Genomic DNA, 18,229 nt, shown 5'->3' with positions numbered 1-18,229 from the left:
TCAGATGAAAACTCAGGAGAAATTACAGATTCTTATCATCATAGCTTATAATTCTTTAATATAACAATATTGACAAAAAAGTACAATAAAGCAACTCTAAAACACAAAGTAAAACATGTATTATCACATACGAGCATATGATTATTCTTATTTTAAAATATTCTTCTTATTTTAGTAATTAGATGCTTGTCACATCATCAGGGAAGTATAGCAATCAATGCAATTATTAAATGCCCCAAAGTCTATAATCAGACATAAGTCCACCACCAAAAAAGCACTTCAAATACCCGAGTCCAAATCAGAGCTATGGGAAAGTTTTGGTAAAGGCTAGTTCATTTGCCGTCTCTCTCTTAACATCACTTAATGGATGGTAAATGTAGTCTCAGCTGATCCATTTGCCTGTAAAACAACGTTTTATTTATTTAGCAAGTATATTGATGGTATGTTTCAGAATACTGAAAAAAATATATAGTAGAGTGTATAGTCTTCTTACCCCTAGTGACACCAAAGCAACTCTCACAGTAAATTGCACGACGGTAGACCCATAAGCTGTCCCCGGCCTTCAGGTGTCCCAGAGACGAATTACACACCCCACACTAATAATCCAAATAATAATAATACTCTTTTAAAATAATTTTTCTTGAATAAAAAATCTTTATAAATTCTTGAATTAATATAATTTTTAGAAAATAATTATGAAAACCATTTTAGTTGATAAGTAACAATATATATTTTTTAAGACATTTCATTAATAATATTAAAACTTTCATATTCCATATTCCATTCATATCATTTTCATAAATATTGATATTTTTAATATGCTTAATATAAGTAAAAAAAAACGAACCTTGAAACAACGTGCATGACAGTTTATATTCATGTCATCCAGAATCATCTTTTCATCTGTGAACATGTTTTTTTGGCAGTATGTGCAAATGTCCTTTGAACTCACTGTCCTGCAATAAAGTGAAAAGCATTTCACATGTGCACGATACATGGCATCAAACTCTGGCATAATTCAATTCCATTTCCATACCTTTCCGGTGTTGTGTACACAGTTGTAGAGGTTTTTGATGTGAGGGAGTCAGACAGGTAATCAGCGGGCCTGATGACAAAATGACATGACTGAGTCTACAAACCCCATCAAATCTAATCAGTAATTCTTGTAATGTTAAACTGACAAGACATCTGTCGAACCTGCTCTCTATGAATGATGATCTGGTGTAAGAAGGACTTGTGACAGTACTCCACTCATTTCTATGCATTTAAAAAGATAGAGAAGTGTAATAAACAACAAATAACGTATTAGGCAAAGATGCTTAAATAAGAAATACCATCCTACCTGTCATTTGTTGAATACACAGTTCGGATGGTTTTGGAGACCGATACATCCTCGTGACTGTAGGTACGATAAAAATCCATGATAAAATAAACACTACTGCACGGAGAGTGAAGCTCTAATGTAAAGTTGTGAGCTCTGACAAAGAGTCTAAACACAAATGAGCTCCTGCTTTTGTGTTTTTATCCTGGTAGTCATAAGACTGGTTAATCTACTTAAAAGCCAAGGCAAATGTCAAACTCGCCAAAAATGGGTTCACACCTTATAAATATGCAAATGCTACATACCTGTCATCATGTTTTGTGTAGGTTGACTTGATTGATGTTGGTATGAGGGTGTCAAACAGTTGATCCTCAGTGCTGTAGAAAAGCATTTAGTGATGTTCTTTGTCTTACAGTGAGTGAAAAGCATTTACAGGCGATTACTTGGAATTATCTTTAAGGATCTCACCTCTTTGTGGATCGGAGAGAATATGATGATGTTTTAGCTGGTGAAACATCCTCCTTGGTGTAGGTTTTGATGCTAGAATTGAAATAAAAACGAGGTTAATAGAGCAGCCTCATTATTTCAGGTTAGTCAGCAATCTGTGAGCAAGGCTGTGGTTACTGTACCTAGTGGTGGTCTTGAGAGGTGAAGTGGGTCTAGATAAAAAGAATGAAAGGATATAGTTTAATACGCTCACAAAACAGCAAAAAACAACAACAGTAACTGAATTAAGATATTGTTAAATTATTCAAAATATCCTTAAAATCATATAATGAACAAAGTATATATTTTTTTTTCTTTTTTCCCACAAGGGATACATAGACATTTGTAGGAAAACTGAGAATTCTGACAAAAGATATAGGAGGCCTATATATTTTGCTATTCTATCTATGCATGATTATATGGTTAGTTGCATTTTATTATTTTCATTTAGTATTGTTTTGTCTGTGTTGTCAGTGACCTATCAGGATAGACATGTAGGAGATTTGTAAGTCGTGACCCTTCAGTTGAGAAGAACTGATCTATGACACTCACACATCAATGATGTCCTTTGATGACTTCACAGTAACCACCTCAGTCTTGTAGTCACTTTAGAGTCACATAACATTTACAATGAGCAACATTTCAGTCTCTAAATGAAAGATCAGTTCCTAACATTGCATTATTTTTTGCAATAAATATAACAATTTAAGTTCTCACCTCTTTGTGGAGTATGATGTTGTTTTAGCTGGTGAAACATCCTCCTTGGTGTAGGTTTTAATGCTGTGAATGAAATTGTTAAAAGGTTAAGAGAGAAGACACATTTAGTCAGCAATCTGGATCCATGTTTTTTCTGGTTAGTCAGCAATGCTGTGTTTACTGTACCTTGAGGTGGTCTTGAGAGGTGAAGTTGGTCTAAACAAAATGAATTATAGATTTGATTTTAATACATAAAAAAAAAAAAAAAAAAAAAAGGGTTTAGGACAAAATACCCTTAAAATCAAACATCCAAGTTTATTACTTTTACCACAAACTGTATAGGCCAAACAATATGCAAAAATAGTAACATTACCCTTGTCAAAAAAGTTGTTTTATTGTTTATTGTATTGAATGTGCACTTCAAATCTTCAAGTATGTTTTTTTTTTTTAAACTGTACTTTCAGATAATATAAAATCAATGAAATAAATAAACACCACTTAGATGTACTTTCATGACTGTCTCTTAACACACTTATGTGCACTTTAAAAAAAATAGCACTTTGTAATAATGTCAAATGAAAAAGCTTTCCTTTAAAGTCTATTTTAAATCATTATGTTTGAATAATCTTGTTATAAGTTTAAAGAACACTTATTTTGATGTATTGACTAACATACTAAAGCTCATGTAAAGTAACTGATTATAATTTTAACTGTAGTGGATTATTTGACATTACTTAATTGTAACTTCATCATTACAAATGTGTAATTGCAAATATATTTAAATACATGACATACAAGTACATTCGGCAATACACTAACTATATTTGAAATTACAAAAGATGTACTCAAGAGATTTGTAAGTCGTGACCCTTCAGTTGAGAAGAACTGATCTATGACACTCACACATCAATGATGTCCTTTGATGACTTCACAGTAACCACCTCAGTCTTGTAGTCACTTTAGAGACACATAACATTTACAATGAGCAACATTTCAGTCTCTAAATGAAAGATCAGTTCCTTGCACTGCATTATTTTTTGCAATAAAGTAGGGATGCCCGATATATCGGCCACCATATCCGTATAAGGCGATTTTTAAAGTTGAAATTTTGGCCGATATATTAAAGCCGATAATTGTTTTATTAATTTTTTCCTTCAGCTGAAACACTTCAGATACGCAATGTGCGCCATGATGGTTTTGAATTGCTTGAAATATGACTGGAATCACTTTAAAAAAGGAAAATACAGTTAAGTGCAACATGTGCAAGTCTGTCGTATAAGCAACATGAAATTACAACGAAAACATTATAATTGTGTGCTTGGGACATGGCTCTTAATGATGAGACGTTTGTTTTTGTAATCAGTCTCTCAAAAATTATATAAAAATTTGGATTTAGATTTATCGGCCAATATATCGGTTATCGGCTTTCAAGTATAAACAATTATCGTATCAGCCAAAATGTTCATATCGCTGCATCCCTACTACAATAAATATTACAATTGTGATGTGAACAATATTTCAGGTTCTCACCTCTTTGTGGAGTATGATGTTGTTTTAGCTGGGGAAACATCCTCCTTGGTGTAGGTTTTAATGCTGTGAATGAAATTGTTAAAAGGTTTAAGAGAGAAGACACATTTTTCAGGTTAGCCGTCAGCCATCTTGATCCATGTTTTTTTGTTTTTTTCTGGTTAGTCAGCAATGCTGTGTTTACTGTACCTTGAGGTGGTCTTGACAGGTGAAGTTGGTCTAGACAAAATGAATTACAGGTTTGAGTTAAATAAACACACAAAACACAACAAAAACACAACAGCAACTGAATTAAGAGATTGTTTTGAAATTTAGTTGGTTAAATTTTACATTCTACTACAGTGGTTTAGGACAGAATATCCTTAAAAGTCAAACACAGAAGTTTATTACTTTTACCATAAACTGTATATTCCAAACAATATGCAAAAACATCTAACATTACCCTTGTGAAAAAGAAGTGTGAATTATTGTAATGAATGTGCACTTGTACTTAAAATCTTAAGTATATTTAAAAAAACTGTACTTTCAGATAATATAAAAATGAATGAAATAAAACACCACTTAGATGTCCTTTCATGACTGCTTCTTAACACACTTATGTGCACTTTTAAAAAGTGCACTTTGTAGTAATGTCAAATAAATATATTTACTTTAAAGTATATTTTAAATCATTATGTTCTCATAATATTGTCATGTTTTAAAGAACTAAACTTTTCTTTTTTGATGTGTTGACTAACATACTAAAGCTCATGTAAAGTACTTATAATTTGAACTGTAATGTATTATTTGATATTACATTTAAAGTTAATATTTGAAACTTACTAAATTGTAACTTCATCATTACAAATGTGTAATTACAAATATATTTAAATACATGACATACAAGTACATTCGACAATACACTTTAACTGGATTTGCAATTACATAAGATGTACTCAAGTCCTGCGTGGGTCAAAAAATACTCTTAATTTCAGTTAATTGCATTTAATATAAATTAAGTATGCATTTTCATTAAATTGCCATTAACACGCAATTAATTGTCTGAAAACAGTCAACACAAGTTTATACTTTTAAAGTATATGATTTCCATAAACATTGCTCTTTTTTCATAAGGGATACGTAGATATTTGTTCGAAAATTGAGAATGTTGACAAAAGATATCGGAAGCTTTTCTCCTCCCTTTTAAAATTTGATTAAACCTATTTATTTTGCTATTCTACCTGTGAGTGATTTTATGGTTAGCCGCATTTTATTATTTTCATTTAGTATTGTTTTGTCTGTGTTGTCAGTGACCTATCAGGATAGACATGTAGGAGATTTGTAAGTCGTGACCCTTCAGTTGAGAAGAACTGATCTATGACACTCACACATCAATGATGTCCTTTGATGACTTCACAGTAACCACCTCAGTCTTGTAGTCACTTTAGAGACACATAACATTTACAATGAGCAACATTTCAGTCTCTAAATGAAAGATCAGTTCCTAACACTGCATTATTTTTTGCAATAAATATAACAATTCAAGTTCTCACCTCTTTGTGGAGTATGATGTTGTTTTAGCTGGTGAAACATCCTCCTTGGTGTAGGTTTTGATGCTGTGAATGAAATTGTTAAAAGATTTAAAAGAGAAGACACATTTTTCAGGTTAGTCAGCAATCTGGATCCATGTTTTCTTCTGGTTAGTCAGCAATGCTGTGTTTACTGTACCTTGAGGTGGTCTTGAGAGGTGAAGTTGGTCTAAACAAAATGAATTATAGATTTTATTTTAATACATACACAAAAAAACAAACAAAAGGGTTTAGGACAAAATACCCTTAAAATCAAACGTCCAAGTTTATTACTTTTACCACAAACTGTATAGGTCAAACAATATGCAAAAATAGACATGCAAGAGATTTTTGGGTCGTGACTGAACTGATTTATGACACTCACACATCAATGATGTCCTTTGATGACTTCACAGTAACCACCTCAGTCTTGTAGTCACTTTAGAGACACATAACATTTACAATGAGCAACATTTCAGTCTCTAAATGAAAGATCAGTTCCTAACACTGCATTATTTTTTGTAATAAATATAACAATTCAAGTTCTCACCTCTTCGTGGAGTATGATGTTGTTTTAGCTGGGGAAACATCCTCCTTGGTGTAGGTTTTAACGCTGTGAATGAAATTGTTAAAAGGTTTAAGAGAGAACCCACATTTTTCAGGTTAGCCATCAGCCATCTTGATCCATGTTTTTTTTTTTTTTTTGGTTAGTCAGCAATGCTGTGTTTACTGTACCTTGAGGTGGTCTTGAGAGGTGAAGTTGGTCTAGACAAAATGAATTATAGTTTCAGTGTTAATATACACATAAAATTAAAAACAATCACACACACACACACAAAAGATAATAATGTAATTATGAGATCATATCAGATTATACAGATTTTACACACACGCAGTGACACGACACAGTATACCGAAATAGATTATTGTTTAACAGTACACAAAAATGTCCTTAAAATCAAACACTGAAATTCATTATTATTAATAACTGTATAGGCCCAACAATATGAAAAGTTTTTTAATAACATTACATAAGCTAAAACATTTGACCATTTTGGTTTCTAACAATGGAAAATGTATTTGCAATTTTATTTATGCTTGCCCTTGTGAACAAGAAGATTACTGATTACATAAACAATACTTAAAAGAATTTACTTGAGAGCGAACTGAACGTAATGTTTTCAGACACTTAAATGCATGTTAAGTGAAATATATAATAAATAAAAATTTATTCTAATTTAAAATTATACTCGATGCTATTAGCTGAACTTTACAGTCGTTTTTTTTACATAGGACTTCAGTACATCTTTATATGTAATTTCATAACAGTATTTGAAATATGGCTAACGGGCACTGCCGAATGTACTGAAAAGTATTTGGTAAACTAAAATATACTTTAATGTCATTTCTATTGAAATTTGAATGCCATGTCTTTAAATTTGTAATTGCATGTTTGAAACAATGAAGTTGAAGTTTTAAAGAATGACAAAAGATTATTAAATCATGATTTAAAATGTACTTTAAAGTAAAACTTTCATTTGACACTATTACAAAGTGCACTTTTTAAAGGTTTAATTATGTGTGTTAAGACACTCTTTGAAAAATCAATTTTTCACTCTAATAAAAAAGTATACTCTCTTCGAATAAGTGGCTTTTTAATTCATTAATATTATATTATCTTCAAGTAAATTTTTTTAAATATACTTTTAAGATTCTAAGTACTTACTATACTTTAAAGTATTTAAAGTGCACATTGAATACAATTAAGCACACTTATTTTTCACAAGGCTGAAAGTTGAAGGTTGCATTTAGCACGTTTTCCCCCACTGTCCATCATTTGTGGGTTGTGACCCTTCAGCTGAGAAGAACTGATCTATGACACTCACACATCAATGATGCTCTTTGATGACTTCACAGTAACCACCTCAGTCTTGTAGTCACTTTAGAGTCACATAACAAGTGCATTATTTTCTGCAATAAACACTAGATCTTTTAATATCAGTTGTTGGACTACAGAATCTTGTGGCGTGATGAGGTTGATATTCTGATTAAAATTAAATGAATAGGATGTTGTTTAAGCTGTTTAGTTCATAAAAGTGAAAATGCCACATACCTGCTATCAGGTTTTGTGTATGCTGACTTGACTGGCGTTGGTATGAGAGTGTCAGACAGTTGATCCTCAGTGCTGTAGAAAAGCATTTAGTGATGTTCTTTGTCTTACAGTGAGTGAAAATCATTTACAGGCGTTTACTTGGAATTATCTTTAAGGATCTCACCTCTTTGTGGATCGGAGAGAATATGATGATGTTTTAGCTGGTGAAACATCCTCCTTGGTGTAGGTTTTGATGCTAGAATTGAAATAAAAACGAGGTTAATAGAGCAGCCTCATTATTTCAGGTTAGTCAGCAATCTGTGAGCAAGGCTGTGGTTACTGTACCTAGTGGTGGTCTTGAGAGGTGAAGTGGGTCTAGATAAAACATATTATAGATTTAATGTTAATACAAACCAAAAATGTGACCCTGGACCACAAAACCAGCCACATGGGTCACTGTTTAGAGACAGCGAAACCTGAATAAATAAGCTTTCCATAGATGTAGGACGATATTTGGCTGAGATATTTGTAAATCTGGAATCTGAGGGTGCAAAAAAATCGAAACATTGAGAAAATTTCCTTTAAAGTTATCCATTTATGTTGGCGATTGTGCTGCATTCACTCACAAAAATAAATGTTTTATATATTTACAGTAGGAAATTTACAAAATATCTTCATGGAACATGATCTTTACTTAATATCCTAATGATTTTTGGCATAAAAGAAAATGTGATAATTTTGACCCATACAATGTATTGTTGGCTATTGCCACAAATATACCCGTGCGACTTGTGACTGGTTTTGTGATCCAGGGTCACAAATAAAGTAAATAAGCTAAGATTAATTGAATTATATGATTGTGTTTCTCCTATATAATCTGTCACTCACCCATCAACAGTTTCCTTTGATGACTTCACAGTAATAACCTCAGTCTTGTAGTCACTTTAGGAACATATAACATGTGCAGTGAGACATACAGAGACCATGAAAAGTATTGCACACTCAAGGCACAACTGGATATGAATATCATTAAATTATATAACATAGACCAAATCATCTTAATTTTGAGCAGTGTATCTATTATTTTATAATTTACAACCAAAATAAATGTTTTTGTTTTTTTATTTGTGCGAAAAGCATGAATTTGAATATCAAAGTTGCTTTAATATTTTGTTATATGCAACAAAAAAATCAAACATCAAATGCATGATTTACCCAGAAGTCTTGGTCTTTAAAGCTGCCAGGTCTTTATCAGTGATACTTTCAGACTTGGTAAATGATTTCACTACATCCTGCCTGAGGATAAGAAGACAACACAGTTTAGAATAGTCAAAGCTGACCTTATCATTCATAACATGCAAGTAAAGAGTGTGAAATAGTTATGATAGATCTGCAATTTTGATATCCTCTCAGTATCTTACTTGGTAGTGGTAACCGTTGTCTCGGTAATCTTTGAACCATTGATTGTTGTTGTAGAAGTGCTGAAAGAGCAATCATCAGTTTTGTTAGAAGCTAGTCTTCATTCATTCAATCATTCATTTAACCAGGTGTGTCTCAGAGGCATTACCTTGTCCTGGGCTGTGTTCTCACGGTTGATTTAGTTCCTATGGTTCTGTAGGGTTGGGTTGAAAAGATGATTGAGCTCTTAAAATGTTTGAAATTCCCAGCATGTTTGGCTTACAGACAGGTTTTAAATACAGCAAACATGGGTGACTAATCATATTGTAAATGTAAATCCATGTTCTTCAACAGATTAAGCATTATTGTACTGTAGTACGTATTATTGTTGTATTTTACACTTCATTATTTTTCTAAATTAAGTAGAGAGACAGATTTAAACATTAACAGTTGAAAGTTGTGATTTATGTATATATTTTACCTGGTTTCATTCAGCTTGTCCTGGCTGCCAAATCTGCACAGTGAAAACAATCACGTAAGACTCTTTGATCAAATTTTATCACATAAACTTTTTACAAAGCACCATATCATGGAAGCCCATTTCTTCCACACATAAGAAAGAAAAAAAAAATGTTTTGGTAAATCATAATTATGACATAAAAGTTTTGTGAAAATTATGACATTATCTACATTATGAGATATTAATTCATAAAAGTAGAAATCATGAGAGCTTTAGTCATTAAAATAGAAATTATGAGAGCCTAAAGGCATGTTCACACCAAGAGCGATAACTATAACGATAACTATATTAGAGTCCACATCACCGGACAATATCGCAGGAAGGATTCTGATTGGCTGTCAGTGTTTTTATCGTTCATCAGCTATAAAAAATTAATGAAAAAACTTTCGTAAAGTGATTCCAACGATAATGTTTCTCTGTGCCGTTATCAATAGTTGTGGTCATGACTCTGCAATTCTTTTACATTTAGAAAGATTTTTAGAACATCTTTATCGTTAACTTATTATTCTAGTTATCGTCCTTGGTGTGAATGGGCCTTAAGTCATAATAATGAGTTAAAAAGATATAGATATTTTGTCATTATTATGACATTTTGTTATAACTATGGCTTTTTTATCTCATAATTTTGACTTTTTGTCATAACTGACTTTTTGCATCATTATCAACATTTTATGTCATGATTTCAACTTAAGTCATATGAATTGTTTCATAATTTCTACTTAGTATCTCATAATTGTGACTTTTTAGCTCATAATTATAACTTTTATATCAAAATTATGATTTACCGTAGCATGCTTGTTTTTTTCTTATGTGTCGCTGATGGGCTTCCATAAGAGTGAGTATTGTTATGTGTAATTCAAATGCACATTTGTAAACTCTGTAATGTGTTTAATGTACTGTATGAAAGTGATAAGTGCGTCTTCAGCAGTGCTTTACCTTTTAGAGAGAGCTTGGACAGAGGTACCTCCTGGTGAAGTGGTGACGGTGGTGGTTTTGCTCTCGGTTTTGCTAGTTTTATCTTGAGGGCTTTGTGAAAAAAAAGAAGGATCTCATATTCATATAAAAAAATAAAAATGATGTCAACACGTGGGATATACACAAAAGCATTAAGACGAGATTAACTAGACTACCTGACAAGATTTTCATTGGACTTGTAACGGCTCAGAACAGTTTTGCCAAAGTTCGGGTCGTTTCTGTTGGGAAATGGGAAACACAAATTCATCTCATCAGCTGTTTAGTCTGTCAGACACACATAAATCCCATTGACAAAAAGCATCTGAAAGATTTACAACCATATTACAGAGGAGAGGTGTTAAACATGTTGTATCTATCTAGTTTGCTGTCCATTGATGAATGTGTTGAAGACTCACTCGACTTGCTTGTCCTCGTTCACATTTGCCCTGATCCAGCTATTGTCCTTCAGCAGGGATGCTTTCTTTTTGCTGTCCTCTACTGCTTTAGAAGAACTTGAAGTCGTACCTGTTTTCAACGAAAAGTATTAGGCAAATAACTTGATTATGGATGTACATGGGTTACTTCACTTCGATGGTCACCTTTTGACATTCTACTAACTGTAAGTAACTTTGCAACTACATGTCAACTAACTCTCATTTGAGTATTAGTAGTGTTGCATACTGTTGGTTTTAGGGTTCGGGTTAGTATAGAATAAGTTGACATGTAGTTGCAAAGTTACATATAGTCAGTTGAATATCTGTTGGGGAGCATCACAATAAAGTGTTATCAGATATTAAGCAGACATTCTACTAATACTCCAATGACTGCTAGTTGACAAGTAGTTGCAAAGTTACTTATAGTTAGTATAATGTCTAAAGTGGATTGTCGAATAAAGATGTCATTTTAATGCATCTTCTCACCTGTTTGGACTTTACTGTATGGTTTTCCAGTGAAAGACATGGTTTACGCTGTAAGATGGAATTGAAACACATTATTATGTTTGCAGTGGATACAGTATAGTCACTTCTGCATATATCATACATACTAATAGGCTACTATCCACAAGATGGTGCGACCAGAAAAGACATATTGAGTATGTCAATGCAGCATCATGTTCATAAAAGGCATAATTTCACAATTTACGGTTAGTACATTCCATTCCTAGTTTTGATGTAGCATTGTCCTTTCACTTCATACCTCCCTGGATACACCCAAAACTAGTCTGTCCTGATCCCTGTAGAGACACACCCTTCAAACACCTGCCACTGAATCCATGGCAACATTCTCATGTTTTGAAAAGAAACGTCAGATGTATTGCAATTAACAATATCAGCTGAGAGGTTTCGATGGATTTTATTTAGCAAGGTTATAATTGTAAAAAGTGTGTGTTTGGGGGGGAATATTTTTATATTTGCTTCATATTTGGGTAGCTGACATTAAATACTTTTTACTCATGGACATGCTACACACTTATAACAATTTTAAACAGCTCTTTAACAATTATTTATATATATATATTATGCGTGTAGAGACTAAACTATATATAGTGTATACACTATATATAGTGTAGTCTCTAAAAGTTAGTCATAGATGTATGCATAATATTTTTCAACAACAATAATATTCTGTATATCTACACACACAGACCTGTCAACCAAAGTTGACCAAAACAAAACAACCAAAACATTAAACACGTCAAACAAAAATACAGTAAAAACAGTAATATTTTGAAATATTATAAAATAACTGTTTTCTATTTAAATATATCTTTAAATGTAATTTTTTTTTCCTGTGATGCAAAGCTGAATTTTCAGCATATAGTCACATACTGAATAACTAAATAAATCATTCTGCATTTGCTACTCAGCAAACCTTTCTTTATATTATTATTATCAATGTTGAAATTTTTTTTGCTGCTTAACATTTTAACCATTCAAACATTCAAGGTAAGATTAAAATATATAGAAATTAATACTTTAATAAACAAAATTCAGCTTTACCATCTCAGAAATAAATGACATTTCATATTCCTGTTTTTACTGCATTTTTGTTTAAGTAAAATATTTGACCAGGTACTACTAAACTTCTGTGTAGATTTGACTTCTTATTTGAGCAGAAAACCACTGTCCCTGTTTATGCAATAATCTGAGACAATGTCATGGTCTTCAAATCCACCTTGACATTGAACACTGTTTTAGTAAAGTGCCCTGCGAAATACTCAACACAAGATTTAATTTACTGTTCACATTGTGTACATAAATCCATATGCCAAGAGAATCCAACTGAATTAAGATGTTTTAGTAAGATCACAATGTTAACATAAAACCCCTTTGATTTTAGAAACAAAAAGGATAAAAATATTAACCATGAAAATGATTGACATATATAACTAGAATAGAATCGAGAGAAACACCTATAGTGTGTACAATCATACCTTGGTATTTCAGGTGCGCAGGATGTGATAGAGTTCTGATGAGAATAATATACCGTTTACTGCTCTTTCCCTCTTACATATTTGACATGGGTAGGGAAGGACCAGTGAAAGGTGTGGCTTCAGACGAGAGCAACTGAACCTGAACTGTCAGCACAGCAACGTAGTTTACAGTAGGGGTGTGTTTTATGAGGTCAGCTGGGTATGATGAAAAGGCACTAAGTAATGAATGTCATTGGGACATAGCCAATTGTCTGTCTTAGGAAACTATGCGAAAGCCGCCATTACAACCTTCAATGTCAAGATAAGACTGTTTGGGGTGTTGTTCTTAAGGTTTAAAAGTTCAAAAGTCTGCCATTCTAAATGTTTATTTATTTTATTTAGTTACATATTTTGCCAGCAATTGTTGTAGTTCAGAACTGTAACTTTATAAAACTATTCAGAGCCTTAACTGTTAGCAGGTGTGCAAAATCATTATTATTTATTATTACTTCTTAAAAGTCTGTGTCAAAACCTTTTAGCAACTGTGAAAGTCAGAGTTATGTCGTAAAGGTTCACTCAAAAAATGAATTGTTACCTCTTGTTAAATTTAATTAATCAAAATAAACTAAAGTGACAAGATTTTTTTTTTAACATTTTGTTCAATCAACCTAATATATTTAAAACTTAAGTTTACTTAATTCATTTGTGTGAAAACATGAATAATTTTTGTTGACAACTAACTACAGTGGATCTATAGTTCCCAGAATGCTTTGCAAGGGACTGCATTAGGAGGGTAAATGTAGGGATTTAATTGTTTTAAAAAAAATCATTAAATGGAAAGATGTTGTTAGTTAATTTTAGTTTTTAATGTTCAGTTATGTTAGAATCTTAGAGGACTTTCTGTAATGTTTTTACAAAAGTACAAAGTTTTTAAAAAATTAGATTTTTGTGGTTACCATTATGCATAAGAGTGGTCACTGTGTTGTGGGCACTCACTATACAGTATATGCATCAAACCTCATGCTTACACCTACATAACTAATATTTATTGTTACTTTGTAATAAAACAAGTATTTCACTTTTGATAAAGTAACTGTAGAGTCAAGTTAGCTAAAATTATAATGATGGCAGTTTTATTGTCAGGACAAAAATTAAGCATGGTAATCTGACAAAATTTTCTCTCTTAGGCATTGCAAAACTTTATCTAGGACTGACACAATTTTTTAGTAGTCTTGACTAAATTATTTTAAGTTCATACAACAAGATCAAAACAAATCATTAAAAAAAATGATTTTGTTGGAAAAATTTAATTCAGTTTTGTGGAAAAGTTTTCCTTAATTTACAGTTTTTCTCAGTCGCTTTGGTGCATTTCTCACATCACTATTTACATTTGCACAACAGTTAATGCAGTTCTCAAAACAATTACCGGTAGTAAAAACTGCAAAAGTTGAAAACCTGCTTGCAGCGTGTCACTTGCGTGTCACTTGCTCAAAATGGATAACTCATTCCTCAAAAGCAAGTATTCATGTCAATGAAAGTGTCAGTGTCATCAAGATGAAAAGTCCTGACACCATTGTTTATGAACAAGATAGTCAAATGGCTTTGTCATGTTTTCATTATGACAGTTTACTCTGTAAATGCTTTCCAATGCAAAAAAGTCAGATCTTGGTGACACTACCTGAAAATGCTCAAGACACCACTATTTGCACAGCCATTTGAAAAATACAGTAAAGTTACACATTACTGTATTTAGTGAGGTAACTGAGTACAAGACACTGAATATGTATGTTTCACATTTTTACTGCATATGCTCTTTGCTATTCTAATTTGTTCACAGCACTGTGCGAAAGAAAAAATACACCCTTATTTACAACAAACATAAACTCCCTTTGGGTAGTTGTAAACTGTAAACAATATTGCAGTACATATTGGAAGTGAACATTGGTTGCAACTAATGCTTCACACACCCCTTCTCATCAGTGAAAGCTGAGATTCACCTGAGAGAAATTGTTCAATTTAGGAGACATTTTCAGAAAAAAAAAAAAGGTTTAAAAAAATGTGTAAAATTAGCTTGACAGATTTTGACTACTAGTTCAAAATTTTTGTATGTAATGACTCAAGCAATGAAATGAGGACTATGAGTTTATATGGAATGACTATTCAGCATTCACAAGTATATTTAATTTTGACTGACATGACATAAGCAAATGATAATGTTATAAAACAGCAGAGAGTTGTATGAAAGCAATTGATGCATGTCCAAAAGCATTTGCAATTTGTTGGAAGGAATGAGAAACTGCTACTATGATGTGCACAAATGACTAAATGTTGTGGAGGTTGAACTAACTGTTGTGCAAATGCAAATAGTGATGTGAGAAATGCACCAAAGCGACTGAGAAAAACTGTAATTAAATTCGTTCAACAGCTTGTTTTTTTGAGTGTTTTCTGTGGTGTTTGGCCAGTCTTAAAAATAAAGGTTATTTATTCACTGCAAAAAACGCTTATCTTACTTAGTATTTTTGTCTTGTTTCCAGTCCAACTGTCTAAAAAATTCTTAAATCAAGAAGCATTTACTAGAGAAGGTAAATGACATAAGAAATTATATCATAAATTGAGTTTTTGCTTAAAAGAAGCACAATTATCAGCCAACGGGGTAAGAAAAATAGCCTTGTTTAAATGTGTTTTTTCATTTTTGTTTTTCAGAAAACAAGATATAATTTCTTATGTCATTTTACATCTCTAGTAGGCCTAATAGTTTCTTGATATAAGAATTCTTAGATATTTGGACTGGAAACAAGACAAAAAATACTAAGTAAGAAGCATTTGTTGCAGTGTTGGCACTGAGGGATCCAACATGAAGAAACTTTAGGGACTCCAAATGTAATAATTTTCATGTAATGACTCGGGATGATTTGCCATGAAAATCAAAAGAATGTGAAGTTCACTCTCAAGAGCCTCTCTTCTGTTCAATCACACAGGAAATTGGAAAATTTTAAGGATAATGCCGAAAGAGACATTCTGTAATGCATGTGATACTATTGTGTCATGCAAAGAAAATAGAATAATTATAGTCTCAAATATATTTATATATATATAAATATATATATTTTGATCATTTATAATCAAACTATCATAAGTGTAATTTTAATTACCTCATCTGTAAACATGATGCCGGTGAATTGCAGAGCTTGAGCAAACATATTCTCATAGTTATGATCAGATGCTTTCTTAACTGTTTTCTCAAGCTGGCGGCAAATATTTACATATTCATCTCAGCAACATGCATCAGGAATCAAGGTGTTTGTTAACAACAGACAGTACATCACTGCAAAGGAATTTCCTACTTCTTTTTACTTCCAATCGAAGAATGAACAAGATCGGGGCCTTGAGTCACGTGTACGATATGTTATAATGTGAATGATTTGGCCGCTGACCAAGGCTATGTATGTACATTGCTCACTAATGGAGTGTGTGTGCACGAGTGCGAGCCGAGCACGAGCAATAAGTTGCTGGCTGCATTTCACATTTTGATTGGCTGGTTCTAAATGAATAGTTGTGTTGTTGCTGAAGCATGTGGCTTGTTAGGTTTATGCTTTGCTGTGGGTGGGTGAAGCTCTCTTTGCGAAAAGTAAGCTATGTCTGACAGCAAATATGAAGAGCATGTCTGTTGGGTGTGACACTAATGTTCATCACACCCTTACTAAATAGTTTTAACATGTGTAATATGCTAAAGACAATACAAAAACTTGATGACAAAAAGCTGCTGCTTATGTTTCACCAAAACATTTTTATAGGCTATGAAAATACTAATGTTTGCACATACGAGATTTGGAGGAGTGCTGATACGAAGATTGTATTTATTTAAGGAAATATTGTGTTTGATTTAAAACAAGATAGATTCACTGGAAAAAAGTTTGCTGCTTGCTTTATTTACTTAATTAAAATGAGCTAAAGCAACACAATTGAAGAACATTTTATCACAACTTAATTTCCTTGTGTTCAATCCACTCAAATATGTCAAATTCTTTTGAAATCTAAATTAACTAGTTTTATTCACGTCAAAATATTATTTAACATCACTGAATCACCCCAAATACATTAATGTATACCAGCAAACATTCGGTTATATCAGGGAATAGCTCTTTAGAATTGCAGGTTCATTCTTTCAGTGTACATTAATCATTTTTGTTGTATTAACTAAAACTGTATCGGTGGATTTTTACTCGCTGCATTTCCATAGGACTGAATTGAGATTAAAGGTTACAACTATGTGTTATTTTATAGAATTTTGATTAAAGACAAAGACCATTTAATGTTTATTGTTCACTTAGGTTGGCAATTAAATGAGTTTCTGTTGTTGAAGTTTTTGTGGTTACCACTGTGCTAGAGAGCTTGTTAGTTTGGTTATGGTTTACAGTAATGGTTTATGCTTCATTCAGCAATGCTTACGTCAGTACAGTCACAAACTAAATATGTAGTCAAATTAAGTTTGTGTTAACACTTACCTCAAAAAACTAAGTGGATTGAAAAGCATGCACATGTTCAGTTAGTTTTTCTTAACCTAAAATGATAATGCACTGCTACTGAAAATGTCACTATTTTTTTGTTCGTTTTTCACAAAACTAGATAGATAGATAGATAGATAGATAGATAGATAGATAGATAGATAGATAGATAGATAGATAGATAGATAGATAGATAGATAGATAGATAGATAGATAGATAGATAGATAGATAGATAGATAGATAGATAGATAGATAGATAGATAGATAGATAGATAGATAGATAGATAGATAGATCCACATTCTTTCACCTTAACACTGACGTTTCTCACCACTAGATGGGGCAAAAAACTAAATAAAATGGTTTTGATTAAAATTTGTATTCAAGAATAATTTACTGTAGTGACATTTTAAGAATTTCGAACTAAGAATGTATACATTCTTTTCCTGCTCTCTGCATTAAGAAAAATATATAATTTTAAGATTTTAATGCATATAGTGTTGTTAGAAGTAAATTTTCATCTAAAATATCATTTGATAAAAATCGTTTGTCCATCCATTGTCCACAATATAAAGTTATTTTATTTTGACTGGGCAGAAGTGAACTCCCTGCAGAGCTGAAGATGTTCTGTCAGTCTCACCTCTATTACCATTACTGAATCTAAGGTTGATGATTATAGGGTAAATGGCTTCAGTGCTGCTGACACAACTCTAACCAGTGTCTGTGTGTGACACAGTGAAGGGAGGAGGGAAATGTCATCTCTCAGTATTC

General features: G+C 32.2%; 1 protein-coding gene across 5 annotated transcripts; it reads right to left on the bottom strand.

The window, feature by feature from the left end:
- Positions 1-38: 38 nt before the first annotated feature.
- Positions 39-13,116, bottom strand: scel (sciellin). 5 transcript variants are annotated; one of them, XM_082175041.1, is made up of 35 exons: positions 12,976-13,114; positions 11,462-11,509; positions 10,958-11,066; positions 10,718-10,780; positions 10,524-10,613; positions 9,549-9,581; positions 9,237-9,281; positions 9,091-9,150; positions 8,885-8,965; positions 8,558-8,611; positions 8,015-8,044; positions 7,854-7,931; positions 7,691-7,762; positions 7,464-7,517; positions 6,313-6,342; positions 6,128-6,190; positions 5,963-6,016; positions 5,738-5,767; positions 5,563-5,625; positions 5,398-5,451; positions 4,220-4,249; positions 4,034-4,096; positions 3,407-3,460; positions 2,690-2,719; positions 2,525-2,587; positions 2,360-2,413; positions 1,951-1,980; positions 1,790-1,861; positions 1,627-1,698; positions 1,343-1,399; positions 1,198-1,257; positions 1,037-1,105; positions 848-956; positions 494-596; positions 39-399 (listed from the first exon to the last, which is right to left on the bottom strand). In XM_082175041.1, the coding sequence occupies exons 2-35, from the start codon at positions 11,499-11,501 to the stop codon at positions 383-385; spliced, it is 1,986 nt and encodes a 661-aa protein (XP_082031167.1). In that variant the 5' UTR covers positions 11,502-11,509; positions 12,976-13,114; the 3' UTR covers positions 39-382. The 5 variants fall into 5 exon arrangements, with proteins under 5 accessions (XP_082031167.1, XP_082031168.1, XP_082031170.1 ...); XM_082175042.1 differs by having other exon boundaries at positions 7,854-7,925; positions 12,976-13,113; XM_082175044.1 differs by lacking the exons at positions 1,951-1,980; positions 2,360-2,413; positions 2,525-2,587 and having other exon boundaries at positions 12,976-13,116.
- Positions 13,117-18,229: the final 5,113 nt, after the last annotated feature.

The sequence above is a fragment of the Leuciscus leuciscus genome (genome assembly GCF_965113295.1).
Source record: "Leuciscus leuciscus genome assembly, chromosome: 7".
Taxonomy (NCBI): domain Eukaryota; kingdom Metazoa; phylum Chordata; class Actinopteri; order Cypriniformes; family Leuciscidae; genus Leuciscus; species Leuciscus leuciscus.
This window is presented reverse-complemented; position numbering and strand designations above follow the sequence as displayed.

Bases quoted from the DNA above. Each gene is read 5' to 3' on its own strand.
- scel (XM_082175041.1), bottom strand. From the start codon at position 11,501: ATGTCTTTCACTGGAAAACCATACAGTAAAGTCCAAACAG. The intron at 11,067-11,461 runs GTGAGAAGATGC...CGTTGAAAACAG, and splicing joins ATACAGTAAAGTCCAAACAG to GTACGACTTCAAGTTCTTCT. The intron at 7,932-8,014 runs GTACAGTAACCA...TTTTTATTTCAA, and splicing joins CCTCTCAAGACCACCACTAG to TTCTAGCATCAAAACCTACA.